We start from the raw sequence: 18,805 nt of genomic DNA, 5'->3' as shown, positions 1-18,805 counted from the left end.
TTTACGGGACAAGCCCCTTATATCATTAATTTTGTCAATAAATAAATTGATTGTTTGTTTGTTTGTTTGTAGCAACAAATAAATAAAGATAATAATAAAAAAGATAATCCATTCATTTGAGAAACTTCTGTATATTATTTTGCAAAATGATCCAACACTGTATAACAAGTTGAATCAAATTGGCAAAAGTGTAATCTAATACAAGTGGCCAAACACTGCACCTTTAAATCTTATGATCACCTGTATGCCTACTTGGTTTGCAAATGGATTACAAACATTTGAAGGACAGGTTAAATGCCAGTCTTTTGATTTCCTTCAAAATGGTGAACACCATTTGGAAAGATAAACTGGTTTGAAGTATTTGTTGAACCAGCCCTTCAGAGTGCCACATTCTATTAACAAACTGAATAGTCCAACCATCAGTTGTGGAAAATGAAAAGTGTCAGTATTGAACTTCTGGCTAATGAGAGTGAGGGCTTCTGCCCAGGGAGGGGGGGTGGTACATGGTGAGCTATACAGGAAGGCTTTGCTAAAAGGGACCCTTTTTACCCCCCATGGTGCATGAAAGGGTGGCTAAATTTAAAATTGGTAAATGAGAGGGTAAGTGGTTGAGTCTTGGGATGAAGCCTCCTTGTATGAAGCTGTATTAAGTACCCTTTGCCCCCCTTCTAAAGGCTTCTCCCTTCTTCAAGAAATTTTTACTACCCTGGGCCCAGTTGCTCGAAGCATGGTTAGCGCTAAGCCGGGTTAAATACCATGACAACCTATAGGTTTCAATACCTCTTAACCAATGGTTAGCGCTAACCATGCTTCAAGCAACTCAGCCCTGGAGTGTTTTAGATATTGGGACTCTTCCATATACAGCCAGGAGCCCTCTGCTCAGAGCATACAACTCCCATACTAAGCTTGTTGGACTCTCTTTGGATAGCTTGTGATTCGTTAGCAAGTCTCTCGGTGAGTCTGAATCCAACAATAAACGAGTCTGTGAAAATGTCGTCACACGAATGTATAGCAGTTGTATGCTCGGGCTAATGGGCTCTGATACAACCAATCAAACATATGAAAATCTTACCCTTGCCTCCCAGCCACTCCTGCCGCTGCCGCAGTTGTAGTTCCCCCTGTACTAGTACCAGTCCCACCCAAGCCTGTCAGAGTTGTTGACGGAGCGGTACTTGTCACAGCTGTGCTTTTCACGGCACCAAAACCTCCAATAGCACCAAGGCCTGAACTGGTACCCAATCCTAACCCAGTAGTAGCAGTTGAAGTTGACCCCAGCAGTGTTGCGGTAGTTGTTGCTGCAGTGCTGGTTTTAAACAATCCACCTCCTAAAGTAAGGCCGGTTGCTGTGCTAGCCCCGGGTGTACCCCCAAGGGTAAATCCTGTGCTTTGTCCCCCTTGGCTTGTCTGTCCAAATACCCCTAGGGTAGGAACTGTTGAGGTAGTTTTCCCGGCGTTTAAGCCTGTTGCAGCAGTTGTGCCTAGACCTCCAAAAGTAAAAGGTGAAGTCCCAGCCGTGGTGGTGGTTGCACGTTGTCCAAACGGAGTGCTCAAAGTTGACGTTGTAGTTGCAACTCCAAACGGTTTTATCGCGGAAAAGCCGCTTGTTCCTAGAGTGCCAGCTCCCGAGGTACTTGCACCAAGAGTTGGTGTACCAAATGATGTTGAAGAAGCGCCGCTACCGAACGTAAAGCCGGTCGAACCGCTACCAAATACACCGGTTGTGGCAGCCGCCATTTTGCTTCCTCACCGAATCGTGCCCAATGAGAAAGCAGCCAATCAAAATGCTCGTTAGAAAAGTGATTTCGTTGCATCACGGGAGATGCGAGTGCACTTTTCCAATATGGCGGTCGAAGGATGAACTTTTCAATGAAGCTTTCAGAAAAAAAGGCAATTTTCCATCAAAGAAAAAACCTGACTGATTCTCAGCAGAGAGGGAAAGATCAAACAGGTCATGGACTTGATAAAGACGCCCAAGGTAACCAATTTCTGATTTTAACAGACTAAGCGGGTGAAAGTTTCTGCCCCATTTTTGAGGCATTTTTTAATTTAATCGATCTACCGCGTTCAGAAAATATTTGGTAATTTCTCAATATGTTACCTTACTTAAGCTCTGGCATCAACGATAAATGAATGGTATTTTAAGAAGAAGGAGTGTAAATTACACTGTCACACATTGTGGAAATTAATGGCAAATTTTCATGGTTTGTCTTTTCTAAATATGCAAAAAATACTGAGGTTACACAATCGATTAAGACGACCTTTTTAATAAAAGCTTTTCTTGCATCTATAATAAATTACAGTAAATAATATTATGCTAGCCCAGCTGAAGTTATCTTTTTAGGTGTTGCAACCAGCAGAAGTGGCTTTGTCTTAAATCTTAAAAGTAGGGTTTTGCCCTGATGCATGTGCAGATATCCTTGTTTTGCCATCATTGCAGAAGAATTAAACATTCACTTCATCGCCAGCCATCTCGTCCCCAAGTTTGGTTGCAAAAAAGGGATTGCTAAAATGGGGAAAAGAAACCAAAGAACTTGCGTATACTTGCCTTGTAAGAATAAGACTCATTTACCAGTTGCTGTTTGGGAAATGAGCTTGCGCTCACCCCACTGTCTTCTCTGAGTGAAATACCAGACCTGAGGGAGAAACAGAACGAGAGGTCATGGGTTTGAACCCCCACCGGACCCTTTATGTAGAGAAGGTGCTGCCTTTTCTTTGACATCTCCAAATGGGTAGACCTTCATGTGGCTCAGATAATCTGATTTATGCGGTCCCATTTCCAATTTGAGGACATAAAAGAAGCACTGAGGATAACAAACCCTGGCTTTGATCATCCTGAGTGCCAGCATGTGGTTGGCTAGGCATGATTAGGTTGGAGGGCTTCTGAGCGAATCACACCTCAAATTTGTATTACAACTACAGGCTACTTCCTATATACTGCTAGGATCAGTATTGTTAATTTAAGCATCTCAGTTGTTTGATGACAAAAAACTGTTATTTTTCTGTAGGTTGACAACGTGCGTTTAATGACAAAATATGGCAAAAAGAAAGCTGCAGTGGGCACTTTGTATTTGACAGCTACTCATCTGATCTTTGTTGATCCAGATTGTTCCAAGGAAACTTGGGTAGGTTTGTATGAACTGTAAATGAAGGAGTGCCTTGAAAAAAGCCCTTAGTAACTTCTGATAAATTGCTAGATTTTCTCTCCAAATTGCCTTGTATTTGCTTGTTAAACAAAAGGAGAATTTGACCTTACATCAAAAGTCACTTAGGGCCTTATTCTGTGCACCCCTTCTATTGGTGGTTAGGAATTAGATGGCATTCTTTGTTGGGAGGGGGGAGGGGTGGTGGGCAGCTATCAATAAGGAAAAAATCAGTTGGAACCAGAAAACAACATGAGAGGAAGGGCTCAGTGGAAAGACAATGTAATTGCTGATTTGGCTTAAAGGCCTTACGTGTTAGGAACCTGTCCTCCACAATAGTGGGATCATTTATCATGGAAAGTGTTTGCATTGATATATTCAATGAAGAAGAGTGCTGATTTAATAATTATAAAGAAGTAACTTTAGCATCATTTATGTCTTTGAGCACTTTTAACTTGTAAAATGTCTATGATGAGATTGCAAAGTGATATGTCCACAGTTTGTAAAAGTGATTCCTTTTGTCTACAGATCCTTCATTCTCACATTGCCTCGGTTGAGAAGCTTCCACTGAATGCTGCAGGCTCCCCTTTAAAAATTCGCTGCAAGACATTCCAGATTGTGACTTTTATCATTTCAAGAGACAGAGACAGCCAGGAAATTTACTCATGTCTGTTACAACTCTGTAACCCGGGTAAGCTTGTGGCTCATCATGTTTATTAGGCTGTGTCCTTTTACAACTCTGTAACCCGGGTAAGCTTGTGGCTCATCATGTTTATTAGGCTGTGTCCTTCAAGACACAAGCAAAAGCTCTCCAGCGTGGCCTGTTCATTGCCAATTTACCTGTTTACATGCTTATTTATCCTAAGTTATTTGTGTATAAAAGTCTACCCAACCTTGAGGCATACTTTGCCAAGCCACTTGACCATAGTCAAATGTAAAAATAACCCAAGTCTCTTTAAGATAACTAAAGGTTTTTACTTTAAGACCTCAAAGATGATTGAAAGCTTTGTATTTGAGCATGTGCCTTTACTTAGGTAATCAGTTTACAATTTTTTTAAGTATGAGGTATGTAGAGACTGGTGGGCCCTTTGTGTCTTTGTTTTCTCTTGGAATAATTACGTGACATCCAGAAAACCAATTCACTTTATGGTTCTAAAAACTTAAGTATGTTGTAAAATGATTTAGCAAACTTACAGACTCGCAATAAACTTATTAGCATTTGAGCCCCAAAGTAAAAAAGCTACTGTGTTTCTTTAATGGCATTTTATTATGTTAGACCGTAGTTAACCAAGGCACAGGATTCTAGTTTCCAGTATTAAGAGGGATCAGTCAGAAATGTGCATGTTGATGTTGCTGTGTTCATTGAATCCAGGGTAGCAATGTCAGAATCTGTCAAATATTCTATAAGACTCCATCCAAAATGTCAAGCATAGAAAGTTGCTTACAGGTAGAGATAGATAGTTCATTAAATAATTTCTCAGCCTCACGGCTGAATTATGTAGGTTTTGCAATGGACCCATCATAATAAAACATTAATATAATAAGCCATAGATAATAAAATTGAAATTTAGAAATATTTGAAAATACTTCAAATTAAAATATTAAAATTTACAAAAATTTAAACCTTCTAAAAGATTTGTTTATAATTAGTTAGACCGTCGCAGCCGTAGCATAGAGAACACATCCCCCGCATTTAAATTCAAACTTGCTAAATCCTTGTAGCTCCAGTGGGTTAATCTGTTTGCCAGTGCATACCTAAACAATGGTGTGTAATATCTTTTTATTGCTGGGTCACAAATTTTTAAACTTACAGGTGAAGAATTTCCAGGGTCCTTTGCCTTCAATCCATTTTGGACCCCTTGTAGTAACCATTAATCAAACAGACTTCAGATTTCTCAGTAAGCATGTCTTTTGTTTTTTTTTTTTCCTGCAGAAAAGCTTCAAGACTTGTATGCTTTCTCTTACAATCCCTTAAGTGAAAAGCTGACTCGATCTGCTGGCTGGGCATTATTTGACATTCAGTCTGAATATGCAAGGATGGGATTGCCAAACAACGAGTGGTGCTGCAGCCCTTTAAACAAAGACTACAGGGTGAGTTGAATGTACAATGGGTGGATGTACAATATTGTTATCAACTGAAGGTGACTAAGGTTGCTATGTGCAATGTGCTGATCAATATTATTCTAACCTTCAACATCCCCCATCCTCTGCGTACCCTGGACATTTCACCATGTACTGTGCCAAGCAAGTGGAGAATTTGATTGGGGTGTGGAATTTAAGCTGGATTTTTGTTTGGTCTAGCGCTATTCATTGGGGGGTTTTCCTGGTTTTTGGGAGTAGGGGAGTTTTGCAAGGATAGGAATTCACTGTATGAGTGAATGACTCACTCAAAATGGCTTCAATTAAAGTTTTGAAGGTTCCATTTTATATATCACTGTTTGCAAAGCATGAAAAGTTATTGATTGAAGCTGAAAATGTCTTGGAGCACTTAAGGGAAGGGCATTTGAGTGATGAGGTGCCGGGAATATGAACAACTTTAATTTCAAAAGTACAAATTTTATTGGTCAGCGCATAATTAACAAGTGCCCTTTATATGAGTGCAGTGGTATCACCAGTAGAACAGAATGGACCATGGTTGCATTAGAATATGTAATATATGTAAAATATTCTGGTAGGATAATGGTTAAACAGCAGGTGATTTTTTAGATATAAGGAGATAATCTGAATCATCTGTACTGTAATGAATTACATTGTCATTTTTTTCTGTATATAGGTGTGTGACACATATCCTAGTGTGTTATATCTGCCTTCGGCTGTCTCCAACTCTGTCCTCGTTGGCAGCTCTCGGTTTCGGAGCCGTGGCAGGCTCCCTGCTTTATCATTCCTCTACAAGAAGACAAAGGTGTTCACAGTTTTCTTAAATAGCTCTTTTGTGCCATGTGACTGAGAACGACATATTAAAGAAAAATGGGCATCCATTGTACAAGTAGAGTTCTTTCAGATTGTACTTGCTTGATGTTATCTCATCTTGATTCTTGTTTTGTCCTCCTGTCTCCGAAGGAAAAACACAAAACAAAAAACCCACTTTCTTCTTAGTTTTTATAATGTTTGAATAAAAAAAAAGTTAACATTTTTTTCTGATGATATGTAAGTGAAAATAATTAATTCTTTTTTGGTGGTTTTAGGCAGCAATTTGCCGTTGTAGTCAGCCTCTTTCAGGATTCAACTCCCGATGCCAAGAGGACGAGATGCTTATCCAAGCAATCTTGGATACTACTCCTGATGTTAATTTTGTGTACATAGTGGATACAAGACCAAAGGTATGTTTTTGCCAGATATAAATTATAGTGGAACCCCGCTTTAAAGACACCTGCTTAATATGGATGCCCGTGTATCACAGACAGTCATGTTCATCCCGATGAAAAGCTCAAATATATTTTCTCTTACATTAGCCCACTTAAATATAATATGGACACTGGTTAATATGGACAACAGATACTTTTCGGTGACCCAAGTGACACACTCTTACACAAAGTGAACCTTGCTTTACAGACACTGGTTATCTGTGCACTGTTTTAATTGTCTAATATTCAGTCTGCCTGGCTGAACTACGATGTTTTTGAAGCACACAAGGTTTACAAAAGAGTTTCTTCTTGGGCAACGCTTATGTCGTTTCAAGAAGTATTTATGAAGGAATTGCTTTTTGCAGCTTCATCGGCGTCATTATTGTGAAAGGATCTGCCTTGAATGGTCAGTGAAAATTGGTTTGGGGTTAGGGAAAAGTCAGGAAACTTTTTTTTTATCCTGATAAAAGGCAACCCTGGTTTAGGAAGTGATTGGTATTTCTTCATTGCCAGCACTTTACTGTTATTGTTGCAGATAAATGCCATGGCAAACAAGGCTGCAGGAAAAGGATATGAAAGCACAGATTTTTATGAGAATGTCAAGTTTCAGTTTGTAGGAATCGAAAATATCCATGTTATGAGACAAAGTCTGCAGAAAATGATGGAGTGTAAGTACAACTTACTTACACTATCATGATAAGTCTGAAACCCAATTAATGGTAAAATATCCCCAGTGTGATGTTCAATTGAACAGCTGGGAGCATTATTGACCTGAATGCATTTCAGGTCACTTTTTGATGCTTTAGCTATGAGAGCCATATGAGAGCCATATGAGAGCCATGTACACAATCTAGTTAAGAAATGTTTAAGCAATCACTGTTCACAGTTCTTTATGCACTATTTTAATTATAACAGGGATGTATTGCCCAGAAGGACAAGGAGCAGTGATAAACTTAGACTCCCGTCTGTAAAATAAGAATATATGAAAAAAGCCTTTTTTTTATCATGGCTGTGTAATTTTTTAATCAGAATTTTTAATCAGATTTAGATTTTCAGTTTTTTATTTTATATGACATTTTATAGTTATTTTTATTTGTACGTAATTATCATCATTATTTCCACTCAATTTAGTTTATTATATGGGGCCTCTATGGATAGCTGTTTTTATCTTGTACAAAAACTGAAGGAGTTACCCTATTGAAATAAAGGTTTCTTATCTTATCTTACTTTATTCACTGGAGTTTTTGCATGTGGCCTTGAAATTATTTCTTCAAGAAAACATTGCTCCAATGTTTTATTAATTGCTGCTTTGCACTTCGCTTTGTGATTAAAATGGAAATCCTGCCAATAATCATCGGGTGTTATTGCACACAAAGCACAAAACAGCAGCTAAAACACTGGAACAACAGTTCCTGTTCAGGAATTCAAGGCCACATGCAAAACCTGTGAGCTGAATCTGAGCTAAAACTAATACAGCAAAACACGATCTGAAATGCACTTAGGTTGACCGACTTTTATTATCATTTGCCATGTTGATTAAAAGATATATGACTTGAAGATAGATGTAGATTATGAAGAAGATTGGTTAGGGCTTGGATAGTTTACTAATTGAATGTTTCAAATTTATTTATCAGTGGTTTGTGAGACTCCTGACCTATCAGCGAAGTCCTTAGCTAGTGGATTGGATAGCAGCGGATGGCTTAAACACATCAAGTCAGTCCTAGACACATCAGTGTTTATTGCCAAGGTAATAGCATCCTATTTTATCTTCTTATTCTTGACCTTTTCTTAGAAAACCAAGGCTGTTGCCTAAGAAAAATTATTTTCAAGGAGCCCACAAGGTCAACAGGCGCGGGTCCAGGAAAAAATGTGGCCGTTTTCCAATAATACGAGCACCGAAGGTGCGAGGTTCGAGGGCTCTTGGCACAAGCCAACTTTGAGTTTGAGAATGTCAGATAAACATTATTTTATAAAACCAAAATCAACTTCACTTCAAGGCTGTTGCCTACATTAATTTTTTAATTCCTGCTAGCCCAAGAATACAAGTGAGAAGACCAACCTGTGAAAAATAATTAATTTGTTCCTTATGGAACACAAGGTTCCTATTAGGCAACAACCAGTGTATGTATATCACATTTTTTACCACAATTGTTTCTAATCTCGCAATCTGATTGGCTAATTTTCCGTTGTTGATAAGAGTCTAGACAATGCTGCTCGCGAGCTCGCGTCAATCAGCGCGCGGAAATTTTGACAGTTATCGTAAAAATTTTCTTTGACGTTGATCTTGTAGTAAAAAAACAAATCGAATGTGGTTTAGCGTTGTCTGCACTCTTATCGACAACAATATTCGTCATCACAGTGGTCAAAATTTGACGAATATCGTTGTTGATAAGAGTGCAGACAATGCTAAACCACAATCGATTTGTTAAATTGATCAAATAGTTGACTTTCACTTGTTGCTAACATAGGCTGTTGCTGAGGAGAAGATCAGCGTTGTAGTTCACTGTAGCGATGGCTGGGACAGAACAGCACAGACGTGCTCATTAGCAAGCATCATGTTAGATCCTTACTACAGAACAATCCATGGATTCCAGGTACGTTCAGCAGTTCAAAGGTGAAAGGGTTAATTGACTCTATTTATACAATGTTGTTTAGTTTTTTACCGTATAATTAAAATAATAATTGGGCCTTTGCGGCTTATGGTCACATGGTACAGAATCCGTCACGCTGGAGAGCAAGTTGTGCACTGGAACATCCAAAACAAAGCGACTTCATCTGGTCAAACTTCATTTTCTTTGTTTTGGATGTCCCAGTGCGTAACTTGCTCTCCAACATGGTGGATCCTATACCATGTGACCGATAGCTGCAAAGGGCCAATTATTCAAATAGTAAATTATAAACTGAATAACAACCTTGAAGAAATAGAGTTAATTCCCCTTTTCCCATTGAACATGTAGCTGTTGGCTGCAAAGGGCCCATTATCAGAGACCAAAATGATAGCTTTTTACTCCAGCCTTTAACATTAAATAGACAATTAATGGTATTTGTCGCTAATTACATGTATCTGTTAAGTAACAAAACCCTGTCATGTACATGTATGAAACGAACTCGAGAGAACTTGGATTGTTTTTTCCAAGTATGCTTGTGGCACTGACTGAAAATACGTTATCACATGGAACATAATATTGTTTGGCTTTGGAAATGAAACAAACAGTACAACATTCAGGTTTGAAACAGGAACACAATAGCCAACTTCAATGAGTGTTAGGAGAATTCAAACCTGGCACCTTTGTATTACAAGGCAGTGCAGTGCTGGCCATGCTTGCTTCTTTACTTAATACTTAAACCTCTTTGTCCCCAAGAGGACTTTTTTTTCATTTTATACAATAAATGATATTGTCTTTGTAGGTGTTGATTGAGAAAGAATGGCTTGCATTTGGCCACAAGTTCACTGACAGGTTAGAAAGCTCCCAATTATCACCTAAGCATAATAAATTATTATTTTATACTCATTACACCTATTATTTGCTATTTATTATTACATTGTATATATTTTGTTATTATACCAATGTTTTAGTTGGAAGGATTTCCAGGTGTCCTGTTGACAACTACATTACATGAATATTCAGCTAAATTTCACTAAAATTTTTTGAAACACAAATAGCTACCTGCCTTTTGGATATTCTGATGAAAACCCTTAGTAAATAGTTACCTAGTATTATTGCTGGCTAGCCACTCAAATAGAACAACTATTATTTAAGTGGCTCCTTGGCTCACCAGTTGACTGGAGAGCTGCCAAGTCATTGAGCCACTAAATTATACCTTACTTGTTCTTTAAACTCTGACCACACTGGCAAGCAGCCTCAATTATACCTCTCAAAATGTTGCCCTCTATTCTATAGTTCCCCAAATCTGTTTTGGTTTTTTCAAAGTAACTCTACAAATAGGTGACGCTACCCCTTTTAAGTTGTGGTATGCCTTTCTTGTCAGGTGTGGGTTTCTTCAATCAGATGGGAAGGAGACGTCACCAGTTTTCCTGCAATTCCTGGAAGGGGTGTGGCAGCTGCAAGAACAGTTTCCATTTGCCTTTCAGTTTAATGAAAGATTTCTTCTTGCACTTCATGATCACTTGTATTCCTGCCAGGTACAACTGCTTTTAATAGAGTTCTAAAGTGTGACATCGCAAATATTTGAATTTTGAAATTGCGATTTGGGGGCGAGATATTAGCTCTGTTATGCCATGATGACTCCATACAAATCCTTCTAATTTTGTCTCAGTTCTAAATGTATGAAACAGAGCATAAAAGTAAGGATTTGTATGATTTGTATGGAGTTTGAATTCCATCTTGTTACTGGTATCCTTATAAAATGTAACTGGTGCGCCATGGAGAAGTTATTCAAATGCATTTGTCAGAAATGCACACGTTTACCATACCAGACAATAACATTTTACTAAAACATGATGAGTTTCAAGTAATAACTTCTAGGGTAGTGTTACAATTCAAAAAAATGTGATTCTTATACTAACGTGATACTCAATTAGCAATCCTTTTAGTTATTTAATACTTTATTACTTGATTTCTATTTTAATTTAATTACTGTACGTTTCTTCCAGTTTGGAACTTTTCTTGGAAATTGTGAACGGGAACGCAAGGAACACAAGTGAGTATTGTTGAATTAGAGAGCATAACCGATGGAAAGCATTGCTCAATAGCTTTTTTACGGATAATACCACTGAGATATTTTGACTTGAAAGGTAGATCCACCTTGTACCACCACAAGAGAGTACTGTTTCGTAGCTTTCATTTAAATGGCCCCACGTTAGGATTTCATTCACAGACTCAAACGTTAGAACATTCTCTTGTATAGCATGATAACTAGGGATGTCATCCACAGACTTAAAAGTTAAAACCACCTTTTTACAAAAAAAAATAAAATAAAATAAAATAAAAACACAGCACCACGGGAGAGTACTGCTGAATTGCCTTCATTTGAACGTCACACTGCAGGATTTCATTCTCAAACTCAAAAGTTAGAACCACCCTGTACAGCGTAATGAACAGCACCACAGGAAAGTACTGCTCAGTAGCTTTCATTTGAATGGTCGCACTTTAGGATTTCATCCACAGACTCAAAACTCAGGACCACCTTGTACAGCACAGTAAACAGCACCACAGGAAAGTACTGCTCAGAAGCTTTCATTTGAATGGTCACACTTTAGGATTCATCAAGAGAATCATTATTTGGGAGAAACGTTTTGACCCATGTAATAAGCGTACTTGATAAACAAGACCCACATTTGTTTCAGGTTATCCGAGAGGACATTTTCATTGTGGGGTTACATGTGGCAGAATATCAGTGACTACGCTAATCCGCTGTACAAAGGAGGAGGAGAGGAAGTGTTATGGCCAAGTACATCACCTCAGTCGCTTAAGTAAGGATGAAGCTCACAATTCTCATATCACAGCATGTGAAACATTTCTGTTGCTTTCTGTTTCACAATCGCAAATGATTAAATTAAGGGTTGGCGATCCCGATACCAAATACTCGATATAATCGTTACCGGAGTCTTGTTGAAAACTTTCGATACATGCGAGAAATATTTACTGCTTTGTTCCCTTTCGATCGCTAAGAGATATGTTTCCACGGAGCGGCTTTCAAGTGAGTGTCGAAAAACCAAAACCAGAACAATTACTCTGGCCAATCACAACAGACGTAAACAACGCAATAAACCAATCAGAATTCGGTGCAAATGCATGTTACCGGCGCCAAGCGCGGGAAAACGCGTGCGAGCAAGGCACGATTGGTTTTGGTTTTGTTGCTCATTGGTTGAGAAAGTGGCGGGAGTTTTGTTAACCGGCAAATCAAAGAGCGGTATTTCTTCCCGTTCTGAGGAGGAGGGCCGGTTCATTTCCCAGAACAGTGGCTAGTAATGGCTCATGAAACAGAAAACAAGGAACATGCATACTTAGTGAATCAGTCATATTTTCAAATAGGATCACTGTAATAATGTAGCAAACGTGTCAAAGCAAGATATAACGTACGCTGTGAACCTTATTTTCACACAGTACGCTATATCTTGCTTTTACACACTTACTTGCTGGTAATGGAGCCTCTATATGTAAAAAACAATGTGAAGACCAAAAAATTGGTCAGGCGAGGTGGTGTGCAGTGCAATGACAAATTCGATCAAAGCAGAAACCGATATGAGTTTCTGGTGGAAGTAAGGTAAGTATTTTCAATGAATCAATCAATGAATGAATCAATCAATCAATCAATCAATCAATCAATCAATCAATCAGTCAATCAATCAATCAATCAATCAATCAATCAATCAATCAATCAATCAATCAATCAATCAATCAATCCAAAGTGGCTAGCCGAGGGGAAATACCCCTCTACTAATTGGGGACACTTAAAAATACAATTAGAAGCCTATACTACCTATCAAATTTAAAGCACCTTGCGAATTTTTAGCAAAATAATATTCTTTTCTGTTTAAGAGAGTGCGTTGAAGAAGTAGAAATTGTAAAAGAGAGCATAATGGATCCTTTTTCATAATAATGTTAATAATGTTGTATTATCGTTCTTTTTACAGGTTTTGGCGCTCAATGTACAATCGATATGATAACGATGTTCACCCACGCGAGACAGTATTGGATGCACTTAGCAGTATCATAGATCATAATGATTCGTTACAAGATCACATTAAATTCCTTTCATCTGTAAGTACATTTAGGAGTACGAAAAATTCAATTTAACTACCGTTTTACTACTACTACTGCAGAACATAAGAGACAAAAACTATGGACTGGTTCCTTAAATTTTTATTCTGGGCAATTCGGGTTGGATTTATTCAAACGGTAACTGCAGTGCATTTACTTCAACAGCGCATCGCCATGATGAAAGCCCTGTGCAACTCCACCGCAAAAGATTGTGATTACAACACTGACAGTCTCGACAGGAACTCTATAGAAATGAAATGTCTCAACTCAAAATACGAATCGACTGGAAACTGGTCCAGCGATTCAGCCTCGCTTGAGAATTCAATCAATGATAGAGGACTGAACTCTGAACAGCCCAACGCTCTCGTCAATTTCCATCAAAGTGTTTCTTCTTCGTTACCAAGCGTTTGTGCTAGCGAGGCAAGCTACTCTAGTCAAGATAGTGGAATTGGAGGGACTGTGCCCGATGACTTACAGATAACATTAAAGCGTCAGGGCCTCACTGTGGAAGATTTGCTGCAGTCTGCGCCGCCATTTGCTGTGGACTGGAAGTCTGTTCGCGACGTGTTTCAATGTTTGACCTGCGCGGCTCCGATTGATTTTCTCAGTCGAAAGGTAAGGAGATGGATCACCTAAATTTGAATGAAATTTGAAGAGGTTTTAAGAACGGATAGAGGAAAGAAAATGATTTTTGGAACACTAACAGACAGTTGATAACCACGCAAGAGCACCCCAGGTTTGCTTGTGGACTAACTTGGTATCCGTCTATTAATTATTAACCACAAATTCCAATTTTAAAACTTCACTAAATCTTTAATATTCCTTATTTCTCTTAATTTTACCAATCTTTCTAGAAAAACTACTCCTGCCAAATATACCCAAAAATCACCCAAAAATTCACAAAATACCCCACAACACAGATTCACGATATGATGATAGGGTTTTTGGATTGCTTGAAACGCGAACGAGATATTTCCATGGCGGAAAAATGGCGTTCAGGTGTAACTCCCCCTTAACTCTGCAGTGTATGTCAAAGTGCTAAGTTGGCCCATGAAATTCCTACCGAGCGTTAGCCCTAGTAAGGAAAAGGGAGACCGCACGAGACAAATAAAAAATCTTTGACATCGGCGGAAATCAAACCCACGACCTCCGAATTTTATCGTCCGTTATTATATCGCCTGAGTTGCGAGGTCAGACAGGAGCAAGTTGGGGTGATTATACTGGTAATTGCGGCAATGTGAACGTGAAGGGTACAAATGAATGTTGTGCCGCTAGCACTAAGGACACAAATGATGGATCAGAGTATTAACTCTGCAGTGTATGTTAAAGTGCTAAAGTGAATCCATGAATTTCCTAATGAGCATTAGCCCTAGCAAGGAAATGAGAGGTCGTATACGAGGCAAAGAAAAGATCTTTGACATCGGCGGGAATCGTACCCACGATCCCCGGATTTGATCGTCCGTTGCTCTACCGACTGAACTACGAGGTCAGACGATTTACGTGTGTGGACAGCAAATCGATTGAAAAAGAAATAGTCGTGGATGGGGCCTTAAAAAAGAACTACAGTCGACTCTCGCCTTGCGGACACCCTGATAATACGGACAACAGCTAAATCCCCGGCAAAAATAAATTACAGACGTTCGACTGAAATAAATTTCCGCTATTACGGACTCTCGCTATTAAGGACACTAACTCACGGTCCCGAGGGTGTCCGCAATAAAGGGAGTTGACTGTATTATATGTAACTGAATGAACTAAAAGTGATCATCCCGTTGTGCTTTGCACTGTGTTATCTCTCTCGTGAAAGAAAATAGTTTTAGTTATTGAGCGTTTGTTTTATTTTTCTCTTCTTAACAGTATCACTGTTGGAACTGTGGCGAGGTGTTCTGCAAGCGGTGCATTGATAAACAATGTTCACTTCCGGGACATTACTCTGACAATCGCGTTCCAGTTTGCAAGCAGTGCTACAAGGTTCTCAAGAAATTTAAATGAATTGTCAAAATACCGTCCGCAGATAGATCTTAAATTCAATAGTGAATTACAGAGTAATTTTAATTACCGATGGATTTTTTTTTATAACAATCAATGATGTACATTTAATTTTTACAAAGGTTATAAAACCTAGGAAATTTATATGGTGATTGGAGCAAAAAGGTAATTGTAAGGGTACGAGCAAGATTCAGTTTAGTAGCGTTACCACAAGCCAGTGGTATCTTAATTTTGCTTCCACCACAAACTGCGCTAAAATGCGAACTTTAACGCGCGGCCATTTTTTTTCTAGAATCGCATAATTTATCTGGGATGAGCTTAAAGGGGAAGTATCACAGGAATATGGAGTTATATCAAAAACTCCAGAACTTTTTTTTTTATCAACAGAAACCTAAAGAAGTATTGCTCAAATTTGTTGTAGATTATCACCCCAGTGTACTAAGACTATCGATGAGTGTCTCTGGCCACAGATCGACTGGGTTAGAATAGACTGCAACTTTAAAAAAGTTAGGCTAACTCTTTTCAAGTTCTCGTGTTTTCGTTTCCAAAATGCACTAGAGCAGGTCATGAGTTGTTCCTTTCAAGAATTCAGTATATTTCTCTTTCTTGATTGTTTAGAATTATCGTTTGTTACTGAGTGAAGGTGGTGTCGCACCATTTTCACCACAAAAGGTCAAAATCCCAGTGATACTTTCCCTTAATAACTGTAATAATGTATCAGCCACATTGGCAGTCATAGGACTGCGTGGCAGTGGAAGCATTAACATGTGAGGTGTGATTTTCTAATCTTAATGTTTAAACCAGTTCGCTGGTCAGACTTCCTTGATCACCTCCACATTGATTGTGAGAAAAATCATGAAACATGTTCGCCCAAGTTCGTCACAGACGCATTATGCACCGGTCTTCAATATAAGAACTTCCATTTTCTGAATTTATTTTTTCGTGAAGAGAATTGAAAGCGAGCAGCCGTATCAAACAGCTTTACTTTGAATGGTCACATTTTAGGATTCCGTCAACAAACTCCTCTACCCTGTACAGCACAATTAACAGCATCACAGCAACGTATTGCTCAGTAGCTTTTTGTGGGGGAGTGTGGCTGGGTTTTTCAAACCTTGACCCTCCTTTTTCAGACAAGGCGTCTAAAATTCATACCCATTTTCAGACCTGGTCTCACACTCGTTTCTGTAAAATCCATATCCGTTTTCAGACTATCAGACCAAATGGTTAAAATTTATACCCTATTTCAGACGAAAACGGCCCAAAAACCATACCCTTTGGGGTCCTACAAACCTATAGAGCTTATAATTATACAAGAGTACCCCCCCCCCCTCCCCCCTCCTGGTTCTTCAAGATTCCATCCACAGACTCCAAAGCTAGAATCACATGATGTAACGCAAATTTCCGAACAGAAGGGGAAGGATAAAATATGGTGTTTATAATTTGTTTAGAATTGTTTAAATATTTGAAAATTGTTACATAGAGGCCAACTTATTTCCAATCCAAAAGATTATAAATCAAAATGAAAAATGTCATAATATTTGTTAATTATAGAATGCATTATAAATATGTAGCAAAAAAAAATTTTTTCTTGACATTAAAAAAGTTTTCTCTTCCACGTTTACGTGTAATACAATTAAATTACTCATTACTTTTTAAGATAAAAAATATTGGGGAAATTGTATTTCAGTGAATAGAGGCCACACTCGTTCAAATCGCAAGATGGAAACTAGTTTGTTTTGTTGTTTTTATTTCAAAAAAGAGACTTTTTAAAATGACTATTCAAAAAGTTTCCCCAACCTGCGACCGAGCGCATTTTAGCAGCGCCGTTATTACTCCACGTGATCAACCTCAGGGTCTTTCACCTCCCCACCCCAGAGGGAACGAAGGAAGAACCTTCGCTCCCTCTGGGGTGGGGAGATGAAAGACCTTGGAAATGAGGTTCTAGCGTGTTTATTTCGCTAATTCTTGTTTCGTGCTTTCCGCGAAATCGTTTTCCGAGCGAAATACAGCGCCCGACCGCGTGTTACCGACATTAGATTGGGGCCAGGGAGCCCCCCTGATTGGGGCTGTTTATTCGCGAGAAACAAGCCACGGTTTTGATATACCCAAGTCACAAACTTACCTTATATTTGTGCCTAAAAATGGCATTTAGGCGACGGCCTAGCCAACTCTAGTCTTCGTAGGAAAGCGCATTTTCGATTACACTGTACTTGGTGGGTTACTAACCTCTAGGCTTATTTTCTCTCGTATAAAGGGCCGTATAAATGTAGTTCTTGTAATTACTTGTTCAGATGTTGTAACGTTGCCGTAAACCGCATTGAACGGGTTATGTGAACCATAAAATCTTTCAAAAAATCTCTTCTTCGGGCAGCGTTTTTTAAACTTTCTTAATTTATCGAAGGGTGATACGTTTAAAAGTTGCCAAGTTTACACTAAGGGGGGTTTTCTTAAGTTTCCTTTCCCAAAACATGAAAACTGTTTACAAAACTTGGTGTTTTCAGTGAGTGTTGGTAAGGGCGAAAGTTTGGGTTTCAAAAAGTTTTTGCCGCCTTTTTGGGTACGCCTTGTTGTGGTTTAGAGGCTTGCGTGGTAGACCCGGAGGTGGGTCAAACCAGCCCAGATTAGTCTGCGGGAGGGTAGTTACGCGAAGATGAAAGGGCTCTGGAACAGGTTAAGAAAGCTCCCTGAACAGAAACTGACTACACCCTTTTTTTTTAATGAGAATATTGTTTTTCCAGCCCAGGTTGAATATTCATATTTCTATCTGCCGCTGTTAGGCTGAGAATATTCTTGTAAATATTCTTAGATTATAGCGTATGAAATTTCCTTGTTAGAATTTATTGGTGTTAACAATTTGCGGTTTAGATGTACCGTTCAACTGTCACTAGCATCGAACATTTGGCTAGCGCAGGTTTTTATCGTTTTATTGGCTATTTTTGCCGTTAAGAGAAAGGAAGAATTTTATACGGTTTAGTTAAATTCATATAATTCTATTGTGTTTACAAATTTTCAACACAATATTTTCTTTTCAAAATCTAAGCCTCGATATTCTTATATAAAAAAAGGGTGTATGACAGAAAAAGTTTCGAATTTACTGCCGCAAATTTGATCTCTGATTTCTGTATCAATTCTTAGCCATACTTCGACCTGTAATAAGAATTTCTAAATATTTTATATTGTGAAAATTTTTATAGTCATATGCAAGGCTTTTGTGAAAAGAAAACTGTAATTTTGACAACTACCGTGGTTAAAAGTTGTGTCTGTCCCTCGGTCTATCTGTATCTAAACTTCAGCACCACACCTAGCCTGCGAATACAGCCGCCTCTCATCGCCCATCGGGGCCGGGAGCGATGAGAGGCGGCTGTATTCGCAGGCTACACCACACCAAGGTCAAAAAATGGGTGAATCGAGATGTACAATGTAGAGACCCTGCCAGGGTAAATTCCGACAAGCGACATGGCCCAAAAAGTAGCGACAGCGCATGAAATAAATTTGCGACAAAAGACAACTTTTCTCAACAAAACTCCGACAGTGACAATAAGGCCGAGAATTAACGACAAAGAACGGTGATTTCATATGTTTTTGCGCTAATTTTAGTGTGATGTAA

At 38.7% G+C, this 18,805-nt stretch overlaps 2 protein-coding genes across 2 annotated transcripts in view; one reads left to right on the top strand and one right to left on the bottom strand.

Annotated features, from left to right (window-relative positions):
- Positions 1–1,851, bottom strand: part of LOC146471605 (nucleoporin p58/p45-like) — a 47,420-nt gene extending 45,569 nt beyond the window's left edge. Inside the window, exon 1 of the mRNA XM_085120129.1 lies at positions 1,073–1,851. Within this exon, the coding sequence (XP_084976255.1) occupies positions 1,073–1,734 (662 nt within the window). The 5' untranslated portion in view covers positions 1,735–1,851. The remainder of the gene's footprint in view (positions 1–1,072) is intronic.
- On the top strand, positions 1,836–16,813 carry LOC146471604 (phosphatidylinositol-3,5-bisphosphate 3-phosphatase MTMR8-like). The gene is made up of 16 exons (XM_085120117.1): positions 1,836–1,975; positions 3,006–3,122; positions 3,669–3,831; positions 5,074–5,231; positions 5,914–6,042; positions 6,326–6,460; positions 7,020–7,152; positions 8,119–8,231; positions 8,953–9,078; positions 9,893–9,942; positions 10,475–10,628; positions 11,100–11,146; positions 11,793–11,918; positions 13,083–13,209; positions 13,375–13,824; positions 15,067–16,813. The coding sequence occupies exons 1-16, from the start codon at positions 1,952–1,954 to the stop codon at positions 15,199–15,201; spliced, it is 2,187 nt and encodes a 728-aa protein (XP_084976243.1). The 5' UTR covers positions 1,836–1,951; the 3' UTR covers positions 15,202–16,813.
- Positions 16,814–18,805: the final 1,992 nt, after the last annotated feature.

This window comes from Pavona decussata, unplaced genomic scaffold (genome assembly GCF_977016875.1).
Source record: "Pavona decussata unplaced genomic scaffold, jaPavDecu1.1 SCAFFOLD_102, whole genome shotgun sequence".
In the NCBI taxonomy this organism is placed as follows: domain Eukaryota; kingdom Metazoa; phylum Cnidaria; class Anthozoa; order Scleractinia; family Agariciidae; genus Pavona; species Pavona decussata.
This window is presented reverse-complemented; position numbering and strand designations above follow the sequence as displayed.